Below are 21,598 nucleotides of genomic sequence, written 5' to 3' on the forward strand. Positions count from 1 at the left end.
ACAGCTTTACACATGTCGCTGTAAATATGACTTGCATGTGGGTGTGAAAAATATATTTAAATCAGATTCATATTACATGCTGTTGTTTATTTAGGAAATAGTGGATGCATTTCTGGTACACTAATTGCAGGAGGCATCATGTGTTTTACTCTAGGGCACTATGTTGATAGGGCAGGTTTGTGATTTCAGTAATTTTCCAGGTCCTGGGTCGCACGTGCCTGACTGAATGTTTAACCTGTGGGTTAGCATTAGCAGCCATGACCATTAACTGTTGAGTGATTCCCATGATTCAACTGTCTGGCAACCTTTTTTTAAATTCAGATTAGAACTTTAAAAAAAAAAAAATTAATTGTTAAAATGTTTTATTGATTTCTCTAAACTTTGAAACAATTTGTGATCTGTTGACCTAGAAATACATTTTGCATTTTATGCAGTAATCTAGAGTAAAAAGGAAAGTGTCAGCCAACAGTTTTTCTTTTTCTCCCCAATTTGGAATGCCCAATGCGCTCTAAGTCCTCGTGGTGTAGTGACCTGCCTCAATCCGGGTGGCGGAGGACGAATCTCAGTTGCCTCCGCGTCTGAGACCGTCAATCCATGCATCTTATCACGTGGCTTGTTGAGCGCATTACTGCGGACACCTAGTGCGTGTGGTGGCTTCATTCTATTCTCCGCGGCATCCATGCACAACTCGCCATGTACCCCATCGAGAGCGAGAACCACATTATAGCGACCAAGTCTGCCCTCCCTAGCAACCAGGCCAATTTGGTTGCTTAGGAGTCCTGGCTGGAGTCACTCGGCACGCCCTGGATTCGAACTCGCGACTCCAGGGGTGGTAGTCAGCATCAATACTCGCTGAGCTACCCAGACCCCTTGTCAGCCAACATTTAAATGATTAGGTATATTTCGAGAAACAAAATAATAATAATCAGAAAGCAGAGATTATCCATTTTACTTCAGCACACAAAAAAGATTGTTTGTGGGTCAGTGTGACTCAAGTAATGGCGTAAATCACATTTCTCTGCATCTTTTTTAGATAAATCTATGAGCAGACTTTGAGAGATTCTTTTTGATTGTCTTATTTCGTTGCGCTTTCAATGAAGAGTTCAATGGTTTAGTTGCACTGTCCATGTTCAAGGCTCAGGACATGGAATGTGGTAATGTATTTCATATAATCATAAACTAGTGTAGTCAGTGTACATATTCAGTGTGTGGGAACATGTGTAAGAACACTGGACTATTAGCGTCCGACACATTCCGTGAAGGGGATTCCTTAGAATTAGCTGTTTGGTGATATTTTCATTCTTGGTTAGTTCAATGTGGGCAACTTCCTTTGTGACATTCAGTGTTTTTCATCAGCATTTTTTAAAGTGTATATTCGATATCCAAGCAGTTTTTTGAAAGGATAACTGGTCTCGTACATAACGAAGTTGTAGTTTTGATATACAACATATTTATTTGCGGGAATTACAATGGCAGATAGATTTACATTTTCTGAAGAAAATGTTTGTGGTGCTTGCCTGTGCAAAACTTGCTGCCACAATGTTAAGATGTTGCTATCTGGTTGTTAAGATTTAATGAGTTTTTTTAGCATGTTTCTATATGGTTGCCTTTGGTTACTACCTAGTAGAGATCGACCAATATTGGATATTGCTGATATCGATAACTAAGGTGGCAAAACAGGACAATAATCAGCCAATAATTTTTTTATTATCAATAATATGAATGAAAACATTCCACTCAATGGAAAATAGTGCTTAACTTTATTACAAAATTAACAATGACTTAATCGTGAAAATGTTTGGTAAAAAAAAACAAAAAACAAAACAAAATTAAATAAGATTTAAATAAAAAAAATAGAGATATTTCCAAACTGATCCAAAAAGAAATACATAAATAAACTCCAAATAATAATAATAATTACATGCAAAATAAAAAAAAAAATTAAAAAAATCCAAATAATAACATAATCTGAACTTTGAAGAATTGAACGGGTGAAACTGTAAAAAACTGCTATTCAACAACAACCTCTTCGGAGCACTCATGTTTACAACCTGTAACAAATTGGAGTTCCCTCTACCCCTGCAACAAAAAAAAAAACTCATTGGATCTGCATGAATCATAAGTGACATTATATTATTCAAAATGGTAAATTAAGATGAATGGTAAGCAGTTTCCTTCTTTGACTTTGTAACATTGTCCTAACCATTCAAAATGTTAGCATCCTCTCCACGTTGTTGGCAAGCATGCAGTTCTCTAATGCAGCAATTAGTTAAACAAATTAATTATCAAACCAACTAATATAAAATTTGGGTTGTCTTAAATGATTGATTGTATCGTGACTATGGGCCCTATTTTATGGGCGTTAGCGCTAAGTGCAGCGCAGTCAATAAGTGCAAAGTCAATGGACATGACGTTTTTTTCATGCAAGCATGTGTCTAAGTCAAGGCGCAAGTGGGTTTGGTGAAATAAACCAAAAATATTTCTAAATTCAAATTGCACTTTAAACAAAATGAAAATATAATAAAATTTATGAAGTGGTCAAAAAACATAGTACCAAATTCTCTTAAGATGCTCACATTTTTCAGTGACTTTAAAATCACTCTGTGACAACAGGTGGAAAAATATATAATATTAATAAAAAAAAAATACATGATCTATAGATAGTTTAACACATCTCATAAATTTGTTTCATAAAACAGCTACAACTGTGATTGTCAGTGTAATATTTTAATGTTCTACTTTATTTTCAGAGTTTGGACATGAAATTTATTACCACCTGCACTGGCCAAGGAGGAATAAAACAACAACAGCAAAAGAAATCTATCTGCAACTATCGGCATTGATTTTTGCTGAGAACCGATAGTTTCAAAAGCAATACAGTAAAAACGATATATCGGTCCACCTCTACTTCCTAGCCCAAGTCAAAGGAGCCCTCCCCCAAATGTCTGATCCCTAGAAATGGCTTGGTTCACTTCTTCACTGTATGAGGTTGTCTATAGCACAGTAATAGCACACCTCTCTTCAACAAGCCGCATAACTGACCTTTGTGTGTTGAAAGCAGCCAATAAAAAGATGGGAAGCATTCCAGGAATTCTCTGGTCCGATACAAACGGCTCAAAAAGTGTGTCCCGATGGCTGCAGGTCTTTGAACACATAGGGCAAAAACAGTTTGGCAGAGGTTAAAAAAATATTTGAAATCAAATTCAATGCGTTGTTTGAAGATAATGTGCTTGATTATTATTTGCAATAATTAAACTTGTACCAAGTTACCAACCATAATAAATATGAACTTTGGAAAAGAATCTGGCCCTCTTCTGACTGACTATTTGACTAATATAATCCTGTTGAACTGATGATGGCATTACAAGTCACAATTTACTAGTATTGGTAATTAAGGCATCATATAGCCTGTTGGCAACTCTACATTTTTGTTGGACTCCCAGTTGATCAGTTTCAAAATCAAATGCCATGCCAATGATTTTAGCTACGCAATGAATGGCTATCGACAGTTGTGTATTGTCAGACTGTTTATTGGTTTTGGTGAGCCTGGTGGTGAGGAAGTGTCAGGTATCACTGTTGTCATGCGCTTGCTCCTCCCCCATGTGCCTGTATGGCAGAAATTCTGCAGGTGGGAGCATGCTTTGCTAGAGTCATTCCTTCTCATACTGAGCCAGCTGACAAACAGCAGTGTTTTGGACGTAAGAAAGAAGTGAGGCCCACAATAACAAACCCTTTTCGAATAAACTAGTATTTTTTAGATGGTAGTTAAAGTTTCCTCTGAAATGTTGTGGTTTGTTGATATTACATAAGTAAATGTAACCATTTCTTTATTGTTTCAGAAAACAGACATGGAAGAGATGACGATATGGGAGCAGCACACCGTCACGTTAACGAAAGTAAGTTGTGAATCAAGGGTTCAATTCGTTTTTTCCACCTGTCACTAGGACACGCCCAAATTTTGAAATGTCAGGTTTGGGGTCATGTGGTGCACTTCTGTAGGAATGTGCTAATGTATAGCCTTTTCTTTCTTTCTTTTGTTAGTTTTGTTCATATTTCTTTTTTATTTTTAATTTTTTTATTTATTTGTTTGGTACTTTTTGTTCTTGCATTTTTATTATTTTCTGTTTGTTTGTTCATTGTTTCTTTTCATTCTTTAATTTGGTCTTTTCTTTCTTTTAATTTTGTACTTTTGTTTGTTCATTCTTGTACTTTTATTCATTTTTTTATTCATTATTTCATCAGTTTTTTCATTCTTTTCTGTTTATTTGTTCACTGTTTCTTTTGTTCATTCTTTTATTTGCTCTATTTTGGTATTTCTTTAATTTGTTTATCTTTTGGATTTTTTGGTTGTTCTTTTAATCATTCTTTGTTCTTTTTTCGTTCTTGAATTTTTGTATTTTGTTTGTTCACTTTATCTTTGTTCGTTCTTTTGCTCTTATTCATTCTTTGTCATTATTCGTTTGTTCTTTTTTTTGTCCTTTCATACTTTTTTCTCTTACATTTTTTTTTTTTACACTTGTTTATTGTTTCTTTTGTTTGTTCTTTTATTATATTTTTATATTATTTTGTTCTTAAATTGTTTCCTTGGTTTTTTTCTTCTTTTTCTTGTTCATAACTTTTTTTTCATTCTTTCTTTTGTTCCCAGGACTCCAAGGTTGGTTTCGGTTTTGCTGTCTCAGGTGGGCTAGACAAGCCCAACCCAGTAAGTGGGGACTCAGCCGTAGTGGTTGCTGATGTGATTCCCAGTGGACCAGCCATGGGCCGACTTCAGTGAGTACTGGCGTCCTCTTTTCCAGCATTCAGATCCACACTACTTCCACACATCCTTTCTAATTCTGTCCAACCTGACATGTTTGTGTACAAGACAAAAGACTAACATACTCAAACATTTGGCAGATTATTTTTGTGATAGAGGCACATCTTCTCACATGATTTATTGCCCACAGGACACGGGATCAAATAGTTATGGTGAATGGAGTTTCAATGGAAAACGTCACCTCGCTGTATACTATTCAGAATCTGAGAAATTGTGGGAAAACAGCGAACATTGTAAGTGAAAGCATTACCAAAAGCAGCTATGAAAAACAAGTATAATGCATTTCTGTGTAAATCGTTCATAAAACCATTCTTGCATTAGGGATGTGCAAAATTGCATGTTTTCAAAAGCGACTAATCGATCTTAAAGAAGGACTTTGTTTTTAGGCTAGGTTCGGGTTCACATGACCCCGATTGCACAAGTTATTTAGGGGATGTTATTGCATTTAAAAACAGCTAGTTAGAGATCAGCAGATTGGGGTCTCAAGGCGCAAAGCTGGACTATTTTTAATTTGACATGCTGTCTTAAAAACGCAAAGCTGAAAAGTGTATGGCTATAGCAGCAGTGCTGTAAAGGGGATAATAGGCGTGCTAATTAAATCTCAACCGCTATCAAAATGATTTAAAAAATGTAGACAAACTAATCAACCTCACTAATCAACTATCCGTTTATGGCAGGATTGGTTAACCATCAAGACTTCTTGCATTCATTTCAATGTAAGAATAGTTTTCTTGAGTCACGGACGCCATGCGAGGATTGGATGTGTGAACGGCGAGCTCTGACCACTTTGCTAGTTTTAACACTTATTGATATAAACCGGTGAGATTCGATACACTCTGTTCCATAACTGTTCTAGGAGGTCAATATGTAAAAGAATTCAAAATCTTCAGGCTCTGGAGACATTAAAAGACACTTACGTGCTCAAGCAGATGACCCTGAGCAGGCCGTGAACCTGGGAGTCGATTTAGTTGGGGAAGTGCGAGAAATGTGGCGAGAGATGTTGAACATGTCTGCAATGCTGAAGCAGGTCATTGCTGACTTGGAGGATCTTGCTGTGATACATCGATCGATCACTGCCGTGGAGGCAAAGTTCACTGAGGTAGTTACAAGAGTGGGGGATGTCGAGAAACGGATTGATTACCTGGAGTCATCGGAGGGGGAATTATCTGCTAATCCGCAAGCAACCAAGGGGGATTTGGAGCGTGTCTGGGAGAAGTTGGAGGACATGGAGAACCGTAGCCAGCGGGATAACATCCATATCGTCAGAATTCCAGAGGGCGAAGAGGGACAGGATATGGTGAAATTACTGGATGGGCTCCTTCCAAAATTGCTCGACATAGCAGGCCATAAGCTGGAAATCGAGCAAGCTCACAGGGTTCCCGCTCAGTGATCCGCGGAGGGAGGGAGGCCCCGATCAATTCTGCCCAAATTTCTGAGATCAGTAAAGGAAGGCTTGCTTGGAAAAACCACAGCATTTTCTTGTTCCCAGACATTGCGAATTCAATGATCGAAACGTGATCGATTCAAGGAATGCAAGAAACATTTGCATCAACGGAAGGTCGCATTTGCACTGATATTCCTGGCCAAATTGAGAATAGATGCTAAGGATGGCCATAAAACATTCACATGCCCACAGCAAGCGATGTCCTTCATAAAGTCAATGGAGTGAGTAAATCATCTTGTGGTACTCGCGTTGCAGCCGAGTGGACCGGATCACTGAATATTCGCTTGAATGTTTGAGGAAACTGAGTGCTGTTTTTTTTTGTTTTTTTTTTTTGTGCTGGTTCTGCCTAGTGGCTGGAGTTTTTTTTCTAGAGTAACACATCTTCAGGACAGTTTTATGGATGAATCTACACGCGCTTTGTGTTTATTACGCCTATTGGCTGGAGTTTGTTTTATAGATTATCTTTTGCCATGTAATTTTGTCTCACAAAATTTGTATAGAAACACCGGACTTAAGTAATCCGACGGCAAAGTTGTCGCGGGGGCTCTCGTAGGCATACATGGACTGTTTGAGTTTAGAGGGATGGACGCAGTTGGCACTATCATGCACGGGGTTAATGCGCACGTTTTTCTTTTTTTCTCTTTGTTTGGTTCTGGGGGATGTTCGGGTTCTAATGGTTGCACTAATGTTGGAATGTGGTCTTTATAATCTTGTTTTTGACACACAATATATTTTTTCTTATGTCAAATGTTAATATGAGTGGAATGTGAATGGTTTGGGGCACCCCTTAAATAGAAGGAAGGTTATGTCTCTTAAGTGTAAGAAATATGATATAGTGTTTCTTCAAGAAATGCACCTTTCTCCGCAGGTAGCTGAAAAATTTGGAAAGATATAGGGTGGGTTTTTTATAGTGCTGGCTCAAGTAAGAGCAGGGAAGTCATTACACCTGATAAGTAAACATCTACAATTAAAATGTCTCAAACAGAGTAAAGATAAATTAGGAAGAGTCATTATTGTTTTAGTTGAAATTCAGGGACAAAGTCTTATTTTGGCTAATATTTATGCACCAAACGTTGATGATCAGGGCTTTTTTATAGATCTTGAAGGGGTGTTGCAAGCTGCTGGCACCCATCATGATATAATATTGGGAGGAGACTTTAATCTTTTGATGGACTCAGTCCTTGATCATAGTGAAGCAAAAGTGTGCAAGCCCCCTAGAGCAACATTGACGCGTCACAGGATGTGTAAAAAATCTTGGTCTTACAGATATTTGGAGACTTTTGAACCCATCTGGTAGGGACTATACATTTTTTTTCATCAGTCCATAAGATTTATTCTAGAATAGATTTTGTTTTATATCTAAGTCCCTCATTTCATCTGTTGTTGATGGCTCAATTGAAAACATTTTAGTCTCAGACCACGCCCTGGTGTGTTTAGAGGTGTTGCCACATGTGGAGAAAAATAAATCATATAGTTGGCGCCTTAATGTACCCCTTTTGCAAAATTCTGAATTCCAACAAATGTTAAAGGCTGAAATCAATGTCTGTATGGAGACCAACTGGTCCTCAGTATCCTCTGTGGGCGTGGCTTGGGAGGCACTTAAAGCAGTTCTTAGGGGTCGGATCATACAGTATGCCGCATTCACCAAAAAATCCAAAGCACAAGAACTCGTGGAATTGGAAGGGAATATTAAAAGTGCTGAGGCAGAGCTGAAGCGCCAGATGTTGTCTAATGGCCTCAGAGAATTGACCCAATTGAAATACAGATATAATACTATTTTGTCGTGAAAGGTGGAGTTTTGGCTATTCAGGGCAAGACAGTCATACTTTGAGTCGGGGGACGAAGCAGGAAAACTTCTGGCTAGGTATATAAAACAGAGTCTTTTTCTACCATTCCCTCAGTGAAATCTGCTGGTGGTGAAATATTTACCTCCACCATTGATATTAACAATGCTTTTAAAGAATACTATCTTGATCTTTATAGCTCCACGTCTTCGTCTGCTGATGAAGACATTAGAAACTTTGTGGAAACATTAGAATTTCCTAAACTGACGGCTGAGCAAAAAAATTCTCTTGATTCTTGGAGGAGCTTGGCAAGGTAATTAGGGCCTTGCCTACAGGCAAGACTCCGGGGCCAGATGGCTTTGCCGCTGAATTTTTTAGATCTTATGCTACAGAACTGGCTCCACCTTTGCTAGAAGTTTATACTTATAAACATTAAAGAATGGAAAGCTTCCGCCAACCATGACACAAGCCCAGATCAGTCTGATTCTTAAAAAGGACAAAGATCCAAGTGAGCGTATGAGTTACTGTCCAATTTCCCTGATCCAGCTAGATGTTAAAATATTGTAAAAAATTGCCGTAACTCTTCTGATAACTTTAGGTGTTTCATTAATGGCATGTGGTCAGTGGTGAACGATCGGACTCTGGTCGCTGCCATCTCGCTTGATGCCGAAAAGCGTTTGATATGGTAGAATGGGATTATCTTTTTAGGATTTTGGAAATGTATGGGTTCGGGAATACTTTAATTGGGTGGATTAAATTACTTTATAGACACCCAGTAGCGGCTGTTCAAATGAATGGATTAATTTCAGATTATTTTACTCTGGATAGGGGCACCCGGCAGGGTTGCCCTCTTTCCCCCTTATTGTTCTGTCTTGCCCTGGAACCATTAGCAGCCACGATAAGAAATGAGGATGATTTTCCTGGGGTGGTGGCGGGAGGTGTGGCACATAAGCTTTTGCTTTACGCAGATGATATTTTATTATTTGTCTCCGACCCTACTAGATCTATGCCTTGCCTCCACAGAATTATTAATTCCTTTTCTAATTTCTCGGGATACAAAGAGAATTGGTCTAAATCCGAAGCTTTGACTCTGCCAGTGTTCTGCCCGGTAACGGCTTTTCAGCTGGGCGCCTTCCAGTGGCCCAAACAGGGCATTAAGTATTTGGGTATTTTATTCCCAGCAAATTTGTGTGATTTAGTAGAGTTAATTTTGACCCCTTAATAAAAAGGTTTTCGAGCGATGTGGGCAGGTGGGCTTCGTTACATTTGTCTATTTATCGAAGGTTAATGTTATTAAAATGAATTTTATTCCAAAATTCAACTACCTGCTTCAATCTCTCCCTATAGATGTCCCCTTCTCTTATTTCAAGCAATTTGATAGCATAGCGAAGTCTTTCATTTGGAATGGTAACCGTCCCAAATTACACTTCAATAAGTTACATAGGCCAATTGACAAAGGTGGGCTAGGCCTACCCAAGATTTTGTTTTATTATTATGCATTCGGTCTCAGACATTTGGCTCATTGGTCGCTTCCACCTGAGAGAGCCTCTCCCTGGTTATGTATTGAACAGGAAATTCTTGCCCCTATTTTGCCATTGCAAAGCCTTTCTATCAAACTAACCGGAGAAGTTAAGTTGCACCCCGTTATCTCGCATTTGCACGTGTGTTTAATTCAGACATTTATTTAAATGTTGCTTCAAGCATATGGCTGAACCCCAAAATATGTATTAATAAGTCCCCTTTCTGCTGGACAGAGTGGATTGTGAGGGAGGTTAATACGCTCGGCGACCTATATGAGATTGGATTGTTGAGATCTTTTGAAAATATGGTTCAACATTTTGGGATTCCCAGGTCTCAATTCTTCAGGTACTTACAGCTGCGCCACCTGCTTTTTATTATTTTTGGGAGTAGTATACACCCCCCAAGAGCAGCAGATACTCTGGGAGTGGTGAATACTGCTTTTGGAAAAGGTCATGAGGCATCAGTGTATTACTCCCTGCTAATTCAGAGTCTGGGGGATGGAGCTTCAGCTTATGGGAGAAAGATTTAAACTTGGTATTGGAGGAGGGGGTGTGGGCTAGGATTCTAAAAAAATATCAAGTCTACATCTAAAGATGCAAGGGTGGGCCTTATGCAATTTAAGATTTTACTTCGATTCTATTGGACCCCCTCTAGATTGTATAGGCTTGGTCTTAAAGACACACCCACCTGCTGGCGATGCCAATCAGAAGATGGGGACATAACCCATGCTTTTTGTGGTGTGTTAAGATCCAAGAATTTTGTTTGAGGGTTCAGAGTTTTATGTGAGACATATTGGGCACTCAAATTTCATTTAGCCCCAGACTATGTATTTTAGGCGATGGGGTGGTCATTAATATAGGGGATAAATGCATAAAAAATTGGTTCCTAGCCAGTGTTATGATCGGCAGACAGATCATTCTTAGGGGATGGAAGTCGGCTGGAGCGCCCTCATTTCAAGAGTGGTGCATAGAGATGGGCAGGTTAGCGGCATTCGAGATGTCGTCATATAGAAGGCTAAGCAACTTAGATTCATTCAATAAAAAATGGAGCTGCTATTTGGCCTTTTTGGAGGACTCTTGGGGAGGGGCAGTGGAGAGAGTAGTACAATTTTAAATGTGTGTGATTTTAATGATTATTTCAAAATATATATTATTATTATTATTATTATTATTTTTTTTGTATGCAACTCAATTTGTGACCACAGGGATATTTGTTGAGGGTCGGGGTGGGATTGGGTGGGGGGAAAGGGGATAATGGGGGTTATAGTAGATTCTATGAATATATGTTTTACTTATCTGTTTCAAATGTGTGAATCAATAAAAAGTGTTATTTGGAAAAAAAAATAATGGTTTTCTTTATTGCGTGTCTCTTGGACATAGAACTTGGTATTTTAGCTTTTTCATTCATGTTTTATGTGATTGTCAGCAGAATATATTCCTCATACATTTGTATAAACTTCTAGCAAGTTCTTGCGGTCTAAATAGATTTCTTTGGTTCACAGACTGTAAAGAGACCACGCACAATTCAGATCCCCGTGAGCAACAGACCAACTCGTTCTGCCTCTCAGTCCAACTTACTAGATGATGACGGACCCAAGGGAAGGGATCAGCGTGGGTCAGATACTGATCGCAATCGACGAGGTCGAAGTGTGACACCTGACCGTAATGGTCACGACTTGCCTATCATGTCTGGCTTCAAAAGGCTGCCCAATCAGGACGTGCAAGATAAACCAATCAGAGCGACCCTGATCAAGAAAAAACCCACAGATGGTCAGAATCTCAATGCTTGCTTACTATTACTATTGCCTATACTTGGGGTTATGGATTTGAACAAACCCCTAACCCGAAGATTTAGAATTTGGTGTGTAAATCGTCCAGCAGCGTTGGTGCTACAGACATAATTAAAATTGTGTGTCTTGTTGAAGAGTGGTGTGCAGATACTTTTCGAAGCAAACACTTAATTTCCGTTTTGGCGGACGACAAAATGGTTAAAAAAAATTCAAGGAGGGAGCAACCACCTACCAATTGCATAGTTTTTAGCATGTTACTATCTACAACACTGTACCATTGTGGCAGTGATTTGCTCATGCAAACACCACTCTCAAATTCTTGAGAAAATGAAAAAATCTATTCATGGATATTCATTTTGTTTCAACATGTTTCTCTGTGTAGAGTATGGAATGAAGTTGGGTAGCCAGATCTTCATTAAACACATGACACCAACCGGTCTGGCCTCTAAAGAGGGCACCCTGCAGGAAGGAGATCTTGTTCTGAAGGTGTGAGAAACTGAGGAACCATTGGTGAAATGACCTTTAGGAACCATTCCATTGTACATAAACCTCATGCAACCCTAAAATTCAATTGATGTCGTTTAGATTAATGGCATGACGACAGAAAATCTGTCCTTGCTGGAGACCAAACACCTGGTGGAGAAGTCTAGAGATAAGCTGACCATGCTAGTGTTGAGGGATAACAGAAAGTTACTGGTTAGCATTCCAGAGGTTGAGGACAGTCCTCAAAATAGTGCAGACGAGAGGCGAGAAGACAGTAGCTCAGAGTTTGAGGGTGAGTCGTTACCATTGTTATTACAGTACACTGTTGATCTGTGGCATATCATACAGTACTATTAGTATAATGTACACATATAAACTTGGAATATTTTGGGTGCATCTTCCAAGAACTGATTATAATGTGGGTTTGGAAATAGACTTACTTTTTTCAACATCTGATCTTTCCCAAAAGAAATCTCAGATCTGGATTCAAATGGCCCCACAAACAGAACATCCCGTCCAAAAGATCGCCGCTCTCACAGGTGAACAGCCCAGAGCAGAACCTTTATTCTTACCTGCATTCTTTTAGTTAAATAATTGTTGCACTAATAGAACTCTTTGTTCCGCAGAAATCGTGCTGATCCTCTTCCGCACTCAAAACTGCAGGATTCTCCACCTCTGCGTTCGACGCTCGCACGACCGCCACCCCAGTCAATGCCCCCACGCAGGGGTGAGTCTTACAGATATTTTTATTTATTTATTTATTTATTTATTTTTATCCCCATCTCTCCCCAATTTGGAATGCTCAATTCCCAATGCGCTCTTAAGTCCTCGTGGTGGCGCAGTGACTCGCCTCAATCCATGTGGCGGAGGACGAATCTCAGTTGCCTCCGCGTCGGAGACCGTCAATCCGCGCATCTTATCACGTGGCTTGTTGAGCGCATTACCGTGGAGGCTCACGCTATTCTCTGCGGCATCCACGCACAACTCACTATGCACCCCACCGAGAGCGAGAACCACACATTATAGCGACCACGAGGAGATTACCCCATGTGACTCTACCCTCCCTAGCAACCAGGCCAATTTGGTTGCTTAGGAGACCTGGCTGTAGTTACTCGGCATGCCCTGTATTCAAACTCGCAACTCCAGGGGTGGTAGTCAGCGTGAGTCTTACAGATCATTAAACAAACCTCACTGGGCCTCATGCTAGGCCTCATTCATGTTTCTGTGTGAATTTATTGTAAAACCATTCTAATGTAAATTGTCACAATTTATGCAAGAATGGTTTTATGAACAATTTACACAGACATTTGTTCTGCTCATGTTTCAAAAATGAGTCCGTGGTCAAACATTTTTCAAATGTCAAACTGTGTTTTTTTTTACCTAAATACTTCTTTTATAGATGAATGTTGATTTTATTGGCTGATTGATGCTTTGTTTTTTTGTGTGCAGTTCCTTCAGAGTCTGAATCGGACCGCAGCTACTCACCTTTACCATCAAGACACGACACACTTGATAACAGAGACAGATATAAGTAAATATGGCTTTATGTGACTATATTGGCCCATACAAATCTAGACAAAAATGGCTTTGCAGGGTCTGTAATGTATAAATGTCATAGTTACTCACCATGACAAATGTAATATTGCTTTGCTTTTTGTTTTGTTTTGCTATTTGTTTGTTTTGTATTTGATTTTATTATTATTATTTATTTCATTTTTGTTTGATTCTTGATGAAAAACTGGACTGATAAATGGCTTATAAAATGTATTGGCTTATAAAAAATATATATATTTTGTTGACAAACTGTTCTGACAAATAGCTTGTAAAAATATTTTTTGTTTTTGTTTGTTTGTTTGTTTTATTTTGTATTTGTTTCATTTGTTTTCATTTGAGTCTTGATGAGAATTTGGACTGATAAATACATTATGAAATGTATTTTTGTTTTGTTTTTAATTTGTTTTGTTTGAGCTTTGACGAACAGGACTAACAAAAAGTTTTGTTTTTATTTTTGTTTTTTTTGTTTTGTTTTGTTTTTTAGCCTTTGATGAAAAACTGAACTAATCAATAGCTTAATTTATTTTTTGTTTTGTTTTTTTGTGTTTTGAGGTTTTTGGCTTGGTATATTTTATTTTTTTATTTTTTTTTTGCTTCAAATGCTGCTGTTTTGTTTTGTTGAGATGCATACTGTAGGTTACATGTATACCTGTTTGACTGTTCCAGGGTTCTCTCTGGGGTCTCCACACTGCCAAACCCTCGAGCTTCACCTGTCACCCAGAACTGGAACCCATCCACTGCCTTACGACCTCACAGAGGTCTGCCTTAAAATGCATTCTCAAACTTGCCTGACACAACGTAGATGCTTTACCATGTTCCTCTTTAAACAAGTTCTTGAGTGTTATAACTCCATGAAGAGTTTCCTGTAATATGATGCTTCATTTAAAAAATATGCATGAATGTTTTTTACTGATTTAATATCAGTATCTTAACGACACTTTATGTTACCAGCTGTTTCTGAGTCCGATTCAGACCGGAGTTCCTCCCCACCCCCCAGACGCGAGAGTCCCAGACCTGAGAATCACTCCAGATACAAGTACACATCATGTCCACTTCATGATAAGCACCAAGCACTGAAACCAAATAAAGTCATTATGACATCTTGAGATCTAGGAATTGGCAAAATTGACTATTCAGTTGGTTGTTTGGACAACTTGTTGATTTCCAGTCACCAATCAGACATGTCTTAGCGAAATATGCTAAGCACAGCCCTTAAAACAGATATTCTAAACATAATAATGCTATATAATTATAACCTTGAGTTGCAGAAAATCATAGCCCTCACAAAAGTTGGTTGTTGGATCGTTGTCGGCCAACCAAACTATACCTACTTGAGACACTTTTAAAACCAAATTGCACTTTTAGCATTTAGCTAAGCATTGTCCCATAACATTGGTCCTACCCCAAACTCTTTAAATCTAAGACTCTCAAATGTTTTCGGTCTCCACTTCCTCTTCTCCCAGGGTTCTCCCCGATCTTCCCCCACCTGGTTTGAAGTCTTCCTCTGTTATGTCTCAGGATTTCCCTCGCCGCATGGCCTTGCCTTATAGACCACCACCCAGAGGTGATTTTTCGCACCTAATTTGATCACTGCTGCCCCTTTACTGTGCCCAATTAAAACAATGTTTATTCCCTACAGATACATCAGAATCTGAATCCGAAAAAAGTACTGAACCTCCTCGCAGACAGGGCACTCCGGCCAGCCAGGAGTCCCGCAGTAGATACAGGTATACATGAGGGATGCAACCTTTACCGCGACTTTCATCAAGAGCTCTTTGTGTAGGGCCAATCATCTGCCAGTGCATGCAAGTTGGAAAAAAAAAAACGTTTATTTGCTTTGATTTTACTTGTTGCAATATTTTTTTAAACAAGTCTGCCTTTTGAATGTTTCTTTATGTTGCTTGTACACATTCATGTATTTTAATTTCATTGTGATGGAAATGTGATATCTGTGATCTTTTGAAATAAAAGACACCGAATCAACCCGAGCACGCTTCTGGAGTATGTTGATTCATCTCGCTGAAAAAGTAGAAACAATGAATTAAAAGTTGAAAACATTTGATTTGATAAATTGCTCTTAAGGTCCAAGATCATTTTGGATCTAAGATGATAGTTCATATCAAATATACAATCAAACAGTTGATCATATAAAACAGTAATCTGCATATGTAGACACATAGATGCACAATGCATTTATATTAGATCCTTTATGTTAATACTTTCCAAATACAGATATAGAGAGTGATGAATGGAGGAATCATTATTAAGGATTTTCATATTCTTATTACTATTCACAATTTATTATGGTACCACCCACAGTTTATTAACTTTAGTGCTTGTCCATAAATCATTAATTATTGATTTTGAGACTTAAATTTGATACTATATAATCAGAAGAGGGCTACCTCACCTCTTGCCATGAGAGAGCCTCCCAGAGACCTTGAGGTGAACATCTCTCTCTATTCTTGATCATCAGTGTTTTTACATTAGTGTTTCCCACTCCCTTCCTGGTCGAGCATAATTCAGTGTCCACTCCTCTCTCTTATCCTCCAGTCTTCCCTCTCTCTCTTGCAGGGCGACCCTTGAGGTCATGGAAGTCCCTCCAATGGAACCCCCAAAATGGGCAAAACCCCCAATGCCTGTAAAGAGAGGTACGAGTGAAGCTTAATTCAGTGTCATTAGCTAGTCCTTGAAGTACCTAAAACTCTGCCTTTGAATTGCTTATATGCTTAAATGAATGTTCTGGGTTCAATGCAAGTTAAGCTCAATTGACAGCATTTGAGGCATAATGTTAGTGGGGGTAATCATGTAGTTGAGTAGAAGTACAGCTACCCTGATGAAATATTACTCATTTTAAATTTCCACTTGAATAAAAATACAAAAGTACTTGCTTTCAAATGTACTTCAGTATCAAAAGTAAAAGAGAATGCTCTCATTTATCCCAGATGTGTATGACTTTCTTTCTTACTGAACAAGATTTTTAGAAGAATATTAAAGCTCTATAGGTCCATACAATGCAAGTGAATGGTGGCCAGAACTTTGAAGCTCCAAAAAGCACATAAAGGAAACATAAAAGTAATCCAGAAGACTCTAGTGGTTAAATCCATGTCTTCAGAAGTGATATGATAGTTGTGGGTGAGAAACGGATCAATATTTAAGTCCTTTTATAACTATAAATCTCCACTTTCACCTTCTTCTTTTGTTTTTGGTGATTCACATTCTTAATTGTGCATAACGCCAACTACAGGCAGAGAGAAGAATTGATAGTAAAAAAGGACTTAAATATTGATCTGTTTCTCACCCACACCTATTATTATGATAATGGGGCCTGATATGTACTGTATGGTGCCAATATGGACTGATATGGGGCCAGTCCATGAATTTTAAAATACACAGCTGCATGACGTAAATATTATACACGTTAACATGATTTTAGTGAGAAAAAAATCACTTATCTGTGTAAAGTTATATCCAATATTACAACTTCATTGTCATGATGTCGTAATCCCTGTAATCTGGTAAACGCAGAAACGCAGGTAAATCCTGATTTTATCACGCTAAAACCATGTTAACACGTTTAATGTTTACATCTTTTGGGTATACTTTTGAAACAGTGTTGATTTTTATGTTTAAGGACTGGCCCCATTTACTTCCATTGTAAGTGCTATACTGTAACCGTGATTTTTACCTCTACTTTTTTTAATGAATGAGGGATTATTTGAAATTATTTTAACAATTTATTGTTATTTTTATATTTTTCAATTCTTTATTTTTAAAAAAAAATTTTTTTAATAAATTTATTTATTTTATTGTTCGTTTTATTGTTAACACATATATGTTTACATCTGGCACCTATAGTTTTTTCAACTGTGTGTATTTTAATCTTTATGGACTGGCCCCATTCACTTTTTTTGTTACTGCAATTGTTTTTTTTTGTTTGTTTGTTTTTTCAAAATTATAATTATTTTCGACTAATTATAAAAATATATTTAGTCTAAATTGTTATCTTTTAATTTTATTCATATTTTATTATGCCATAAATTCTTTAGATTTGAGCTTGACTTCGAACCCGAAACGTTCCTTTAAATTTTGGTACAATGATGTTAACAGGTTGTAATACTATGATTCTTTGATATGTACCGTAGTTCTTAATGATTACCATATTCATATTCTATGGTATTTAGATAGTACTTTTAATATATGGTATGTTTAATCAGCTCCCTCAGAGTCCGAATCAGATGCGAGTTACAGCTCTCCTTCACGACCAAATTCTACAGCCATTAAAAACTCTAGAGCCAAACAGGGGTAAGAGATACCAATGCTCCTGTACATTTTTAGATCATACCTAAAGTGCATTCCATTGTAGATACTATGTTGACCAATATATTTTGATTTTGTTTTGCTACCATTATGATTCATTTCAGAGCAGAAATGCAAGCACCGATCATCAACAGCAGACAAGAGCCTCCACTCAGAGCAGCACCGGCCAGATCTCCATCTGAAGGTCTGAATACTGAAGTTATAGCATCAAGGTTTCTATGGTCAATGAATATCAGGGAAATATCAGGGAAAATTGGGATTTTCCTGGCCTGGAAAGGTCAAGGAAAGGAATGAAATCTCAAAAGTAATGGAGAAGTTATGAAAATTTCTACAGTGAATAAATATTTTTCTAGTTTTTCTTTGCTCTATAAAATTTCATGAGCTAGATATTGCTCTTATGTAGAGGAAAACATGCTTGCAAGCCATATTGATGTCCAATTTGTCAGTGAATCGTTCTTTTGAGTCAGTTAATTAGTTAAACGGTTCACAAATCGGTCTAAATAATTAGCAGATCCGTCTGAATCAAAATGACAACATTAAAGAGTGACAGTAACTTGAACATATTTATATTAAATATAACTGGTAAACACCCTATTTTATATTCAGTAATTAAGTCAAATATAGTAGTAAACAAAAGTAAATATTTCCCTTCTAAAAGACGTTTCTGGCAAAGTCCCTTTAAGGCTGCACAGGGTTCAAGTGAATTTGTGAATCATTTACATGAGCCATTCGAACGAGCTGACTCACTAATATGAACTGGAGTTCCGAACACTAAAAACACTCAGCGGCCACTTTATTAGGTACACCTGTACAGCTACTTATTCATGCGATTATCTAATCAGCCAATCGTGTGGTAGCAGTGTAATGTATAAATCATGCAGATATGGGTCAGGAGCTTCAGTTAATGTTCACATCAACCATCAGAATGAGGAAAAAATTTGATCTCAGTGATTTGGAGCATAGCATGATGGTTGGTGCCAGACAGGCTGGTTTGAATATTTCTGTAACTGCTGATCTCCTGGGATTTTCACACACAACAGTCTCTAGAGAGTAAAGAGTATGGTGCAAAAAACATCCAGTGAGCGGCAGTTCTGCGGGTGAAGATGGCTTGTTAATAACAGAGGTCAGAGGAGAATGGCCAAACTGGTCAAAGCTGACAGGAAGGTGACAGCAACCCAAATAACCACGTTACAACAGTGCTATGCAGAAAAGCATTTTCGAACATACAACGCGTCGAACATTGAGGCGGATGGGCTACAGTAGCAGAAGACCCCTCCAGAGACCACTACTGTCAGCTTAGAACAGGAAACTGAGGCTGCAGTGGGCACAGACTCAACAAAACTGCATAGTAGACAACTGGAAAAACATCGCCTGGTCTAACAAATCTGAATTTCTGCTGAGGTACACAAATGGTAGGCCCACTGCAGCCTCAGCTTTCTGTTCTTGGCTGACAGAAGTGGAACCCGACGTGGTCTTCTGCTGTTGTAGCACATCCGCCTCAAGGTACGACATGTTGTGCATTCTGAGATGCTATTCTGCTCACTTCAATTATACAGAGTGGTTATCTGAGTTACCATAGCCTTTCTGTCAGCTCAAACAAGTCTGGCCATTCTCCGTTGACCTCTCTCATCAACAAGGCATTTTAGTCCACAGAACTGCCGCTCACTGGTTGTTTTTTGTTTTTCGCACCATTCCCTTTACACTCTAGAGACTGTTGAGCATAAAAATCCCAGGAAATCAGCAGTTACAGAAATATTCAAACCAGCCCATCTGGCACCAAGAATCATGCCACGGTCGAAATCACTGAGATCACATTTTTTCCCCATTCTGATGGTTGATGTGAATATTAACTGAAGTTCCTGACCCACATCTGCATGATTTTATACATTACACTGCTGCCACACAATTGGCAGATTAGATAATGGCATGAATAAGTAGATGAACAGGTGTACCTAATATAGTGGCCGGTGCATCAATAGAACAGATTTATGTAAATTATGTTTCCCCAGCGCAACATATGAAAGTAAGGACAGTTTAGGTGAATGTGTTTGATTACTCCCTCGGCATCATTTCTGCATTTGTAATACAATGTGATAAAATGTAGTGTTTTGTGGCGCTACAGTGCTACTCCCTGGAAAATGTAATTCGTTACTGGAAAAGCTACAGTATTGTGAAAATAGCTGAACTTCTGTTACGCTACTGAAAAATGTTAAGTTGGTAGCTACTTTTAGTTAGTTACTCCATTACATTGTATTTGGGGCGCCTTTCTCCAATGTTTGAGTCTAGTTAAATATCTCTACATCGACGTCTAGAATGTATCTTTTTTCACCTTTGTAATAATGTTGCTTTGATTCATTCACCAGATTCCTCTGAATCGGAAAAGGCCCCCTCGCCTCCCAGAAGATCAGACAGTCCTGGCTGCAACAGTGATTACAGGTACAGAACACCCCATTTAACCTCTATGTACGCAATAAACACAGTTCACTTCAGTCCAAACACACCCATTGATGAATCATACTTTCCCAGACCTTTTTTTAATATAACATCATCTGTTGTGTAAAGAAGTCAGCAAAAACCTTTGTTGCCACTGAACTATACTCAAAACTAACACTAGTTACATTATTAGATCACAGGAGCTTATAAAATGATTAGTAATTTGGTCTAACAAAAATCCGTTGGCTCTTTCTTTCAGTTTCCCACATGCTAACGGCACTCTCCGCTCTAATGTGTCCATTTCCAGCCACACTGAACTGAACTGTAAGTATCAGCAGCCACCCATAATACTTACTGTATATACTTGGGCAATACTTGGGTGACTTGCGTATAAGCATGTGACTTAATTGTAACTGTATTCATTACAGCTAAACCTGTAGAAGAGCCTTTGTATTCCCTCCCACCAGATGCAGTGCCTACGCCAAACCTGGGGTGAAAAACTTGATTCTTCTTATGCATATAGAAAGACACACCGAATGCTTATAAATAACCAAGGCAGACTTTATAAAAGTCGCCTTTCTTTTTAACATGACACTGCATTCCTGTGTGAAAAAACATTGGAAAAAAAATCGTGGCACAATGGTCAACAATGTCTGTCTAGCGCATGTTTACAAAGAAAAACAGTGCTGACGGATGCAAAAACACTTAAGTGTCCTAAGGGGCCGTTCACACATTCACACTACAGTTTTTTTTTAATATATAGTTTTTAATAAAACACAATAATTTGTGTTCTCTCACAACACGTTTTGTGTTCTCTCGCAATAGTTTGCATTCCCTCGCAATAGTTTGCATTGCCTTGCAGTAAGTTTTGAGTTCTTTCACAGTAGTTTGTTTTCTCTCAATAACTTTTGCGTTCCCTCACAAAAAGTTTTGCGTTCCTTCGCAATAGTTTGCGTTCTTTCACAATAGGTTTTGCATTACCTCTCAACACATTTTGCGTTCGCTTGCAAAAGTATGCATTCTTTCGCAATAAGTTTTGCGTTCCCTCGCAGTAAGTTTTGCGTTCCCTAGTAATGAGTTTTGTTCCTTTGCAATAGTTTGCATTCCCTTGCAGTAAGTTTTGCGTTCCCTCGCAATAGTTTGCGTTCCCTCGCAATAGTTTGCGTTCCCTCACAGTAAGTTTTGCGTTCCCTCGCAATAATTTTGCATTTCCTTGCAATAGTTTGCATTCACTTGCAGTAAGTTTTGCATTCCCTCGCAATAGTTTGCGTTCCCTCGCAATAGTCTGCATTCCCTCGCAGTAAGTTTTGCGTTCCCTCGCAATAGTTTGCATTCCCCCGCAAGACGTTTTGCGCTCCTTCACAATAGTTTGCATTCCCTTGCAATAAGTTTTGCGCTCCCTTGCAATAGTTTGCATTCCCTCGCAGTAAGTTTTGCGTTCCCTCCCAATAGTT

The 21,598-nt window shown here is 38.4% G+C and overlaps 1 protein-coding gene across 1 annotated transcript in view; it reads left to right on the forward strand.

The window, feature by feature from the left end:
• LOC127439177 (tight junction protein ZO-3-like) overlaps positions 1 to 21,598 on the forward strand; it is a 30,775-nt gene that overhangs the window by 294 nt on the left and 8,883 nt on the right. The window contains exons 2-20 of the mRNA XM_051695308.1: positions 3,840 to 3,896; positions 4,646 to 4,770; positions 4,947 to 5,049; positions 11,067 to 11,334; positions 11,737 to 11,840; positions 11,940 to 12,129; positions 12,307 to 12,376; positions 12,464 to 12,564; positions 13,287 to 13,368; positions 14,058 to 14,149; positions 14,343 to 14,427; positions 14,855 to 14,955; positions 15,031 to 15,118; positions 15,966 to 16,042; positions 17,609 to 17,696; positions 17,816 to 17,895; positions 20,075 to 20,147; positions 20,404 to 20,468; positions 20,573 to 20,636. Of these exons, the coding sequence (XP_051551268.1) occupies positions 3,840 to 3,896; positions 4,646 to 4,770; positions 4,947 to 5,049; positions 11,067 to 11,334; positions 11,737 to 11,840; positions 11,940 to 12,129; positions 12,307 to 12,376; positions 12,464 to 12,564; positions 13,287 to 13,368; positions 14,058 to 14,149; positions 14,343 to 14,427; positions 14,855 to 14,955; positions 15,031 to 15,118; positions 15,966 to 16,042; positions 17,609 to 17,696; positions 17,816 to 17,895; positions 20,075 to 20,147; positions 20,404 to 20,468; positions 20,573 to 20,636 (1,913 nt within the window). The remainder of the gene's footprint in view (positions 1 to 3,839; positions 3,897 to 4,645; positions 4,771 to 4,946; positions 5,050 to 11,066; positions 11,335 to 11,736; positions 11,841 to 11,939; positions 12,130 to 12,306; positions 12,377 to 12,463; positions 12,565 to 13,286; positions 13,369 to 14,057; positions 14,150 to 14,342; positions 14,428 to 14,854; positions 14,956 to 15,030; positions 15,119 to 15,965; positions 16,043 to 17,608; positions 17,697 to 17,815; positions 17,896 to 20,074; positions 20,148 to 20,403; positions 20,469 to 20,572; positions 20,637 to 21,598) is intronic.

This window comes from Myxocyprinus asiaticus, chromosome 50 (assembly GCF_019703515.2).
Source record: "Myxocyprinus asiaticus isolate MX2 ecotype Aquarium Trade chromosome 50, UBuf_Myxa_2, whole genome shotgun sequence".
NCBI classification, from domain to species: Eukaryota; Metazoa; Chordata; class Actinopteri; order Cypriniformes; family Catostomidae; genus Myxocyprinus; species Myxocyprinus asiaticus.